Source organism: Octopus bimaculoides, chromosome 24, assembly GCF_001194135.2.
Source record: "Octopus bimaculoides isolate UCB-OBI-ISO-001 chromosome 24, ASM119413v2, whole genome shotgun sequence".
In the NCBI taxonomy this organism is placed as follows: domain Eukaryota; kingdom Metazoa; phylum Mollusca; class Cephalopoda; order Octopoda; family Octopodidae; genus Octopus; species Octopus bimaculoides.
The window spans coordinates 20,477,425-20,480,440 of record NC_069004.1 but is presented as its reverse complement, the minus strand read 5'-3'; the positions used below and the strand labels follow the sequence as shown (position 1 = coordinate 20,480,440).

At 42.6% G+C, this 3,016-nt stretch overlaps 1 protein-coding gene across 1 annotated transcript; it reads left to right on the top strand.

Moving 5' to 3' along the window:
- The first annotated feature begins 1,661 nt into the window (after positions 1-1,661).
- Positions 1,662-2,171, top strand: LOC106868877 (ATP-dependent DNA helicase PIF7-like). The gene has a single exon (XM_014914326.1). It carries the CDS (start codon positions 1,662-1,664, stop codon positions 2,169-2,171), a length of 510 nt encoding a protein of 169 aa, XP_014769812.1.
- Positions 2,172-3,016: the final 845 nt, after the last annotated feature.

Here is a 3,016-nt window from a genome sequence, read left to right as displayed (position 1 = left end):
CAATCAAATGGCAAAATAAAGGGCCTTCCACATGCTCATATCCTACTTTGGCTCTCAACGAAGATCAAATCTACTAACATCGACAAGATAATCTCTGCAGAGCTTCCTGATCCAGGTTTAGACAAAGTACTATACGAAATAGTTAAAGCAAACATGGTGTATGGTCCATGTGAGTGTGGATTGAACATAAACTCACCATGCTTGAAAGACAGCTTATGTTCAAAAAGGTTTCCAAGGAGGTTCCTACAAGAAACTCAGACAGGTGCTGTTGGGTATCTATCATACAGACAGAGAAAACCAGAAGACGGCAGTTTCACAGCAACTATCGGACAGCACGAGGTTGATAATAGATGGGTTGTTCCCTACTGCCCACTCCTGTCAAAGACTTTCAATGCCCACATCAACGTTGAGTTTTGCAACTCCGTTAAGTCCATAAAGTACGTTTGTAAATATGTGAACAAGGGTTCTGACGCTGCAATGGTTGGACTTCAACAAGAATACTGCCAGAATGAGGTGACGCACTATCAGGTGGGACGGTACATAAGAAGCAACGAGGCTTTCTGACGCATCTTTGGCTTTCCACTTCACCAATGACACCCCGCTATTCAAAGCTTGCAGTGCACCTGGAAAACGGTCAAAGAGTGTACTTCACCCATGCTAATGCTTCTCTGTTTGCGGAGGAACAAAGGGATAGCACACTCACTGCATTCTTCAAACTTTGTCAAGTTGATCTATTTGCTCAAACCATGCTGTATCTACAGATTCAATCGTACTACACTTGGAATGGAAAAAATGGGTCCCAAGGAAAACAGATCAAAATGTTCATGGATAGCCTGGCATTAAGTTTGACACTTGCCTTGGGCGAGTATACACAATGCATCCCACTCAACAAGAGTGCTTCTACCTCCGCCTACTACTGCATGAGGTCAGAAGGCCAACATGTTTAGAGACCCTAAAAACCGTTCATGGACATGTCTGCACAACATACAGAGAAGCCTGCTATCGACAAGGTCTGTTCGAAGATGGTGCACAATGGGATGCAACTTTGGGAGAGGCTGCTTTATCAGAATCACCTAAAAGTCTCAGGGCACTATTTGCAGTATTGCTACAGATATGCGAACTGTGTGATCCTGCCATTCTATGGCTCAAATACAGAGACAACCTGGCTGAAGACTTTAAGAGGCAAGCTCAACTGCTTTATCCTGAAGTGGAGAGTATCAGCAATGAAGTCTATAACAAAACTCTCATTGACATTGAAGACGGAATTGCTACACTGGGTGGAAATGAATTGTCCACATATGGCCTGCCACAAACATTCAGGTCAGGGTCAAATAGCCTTCCCACTGCTGTCATTCGTGAAACATCCTACGACACTCAAGTGCTTTCAAAGTGCATTGTTGAAAATGAGCCTAAATTATTTCCGGACCAGCTGCAGGCCTACAGAACTATTCTTAACAGTGCACGCCAACGCGAGGGACGAATCTTCGTCCTTGATGCTCCTGGAGGGTCAGGGAAAACATTTATTACAAAGCTTTTCCTGGCAGAAGTTAGGTAGCACCAGGACATTTCAATAGCTGTGGCTTCCTCTGGGATTGCAGCTACTTTGTTACCTGGTGGCACACTTGACTTTTAAACTCCCTCTCAATTTAGCAGCATTGGAAATGCCTTCATGCAACATCAATAAAAGCTCAGATCAGGGGCAGGTACTTAAAAGGTGTCATCTAATTGTCTGGGATGAGTGTACTATAGCTCACATGGGAGCTTTGGAAGCATTAGATAGAGCTCTGAAAGACATCCGAGACTGTCAAGCTCCAATGGGAGGTGTAACGCTTCTGTTGTCAGGTGATTTCAGGCAAACTCTTCCTGTCATTCCGAAAGGCACTAGAGAAAATGAGGTCCAAGCATACCTAAAGTCCTCTACCCTGTGGCATCATGTTACGATCCTCAATATTACCACTAACATGAGAGCTCGGCTACACGGTGACCAAATGTCCACAAAGTTTGCACAAGACATTTTGACACTTGGTGAGGAGAAGGTGCCTCTCGACGCTTCAGGAAAAATGGAAGTTTCGCCATTTTCCTCTGTTGTTAATTCTGTAGATGAGCTCAAACACAAAGTCGTTCCCAACTTCACAGAAAACTACCAAAATCGCAATTGGCTGCGTGATTAGCTCCAAAAGACGTCGCTGTTAAAAAAATAAATCAACACCTAATGCATTCTCTTCCCGGCACTCTTCACACTTACAAGTCTTTTGATACAATTCCAAATAAAAAGTAGTGAACTATCTTCCTGAACTACCTCCCCACATATTAGCACTTAAAGCTGGAACTCCTGTAATGCTACTCCGCAATATGGAACCAGCAAGACTTTGCAATGGTGATAAAGAAAATGATGTCAGAGGTTATCGAGGCTATCATTCTTTCAGGATGTGGAAAAGGTGATGACATTTGATGGAGAGAGTGAGCTAATATGCGGTACGAACATTTGATCATTATAAACAAATCATTTGTGTAGCTCGTTCGACGGGAGAGTCCATCATATACATACATACAGTGACAGACTGGGTCTAAAAATATTGGGTGCCAGGAGACTAAGGGGGCCGACGCGCAACTACAAGAAGGCCCACCCGCAACTACAATGCTATCATTTAATTTTCTTTAAAAGTAATTCAATTTTCGTTTAAAGTATTCTTTTCAACTGTCTACAAATACAACCAGGCAGAAATAATTTATGCATTCTTCCAGGAGTGAATAAATAAATTCTCAAACTTGGGATGGGCCCCTTAGATACTATCATGGGCCCCCATATATGGATTCAAAGGTTGCAGGGCCCACTTGCCATCGGGTAAGCTGGCAACGTGGCCAATCTGCCATTGCATACATACATACATACATACATACATTACATACATACATACATACATTGCATACATACACATACTCATGTAATATATATGCATATATGTATATAAACAAAGCAATATATACGCACACATACACGTGCGCATATATATAT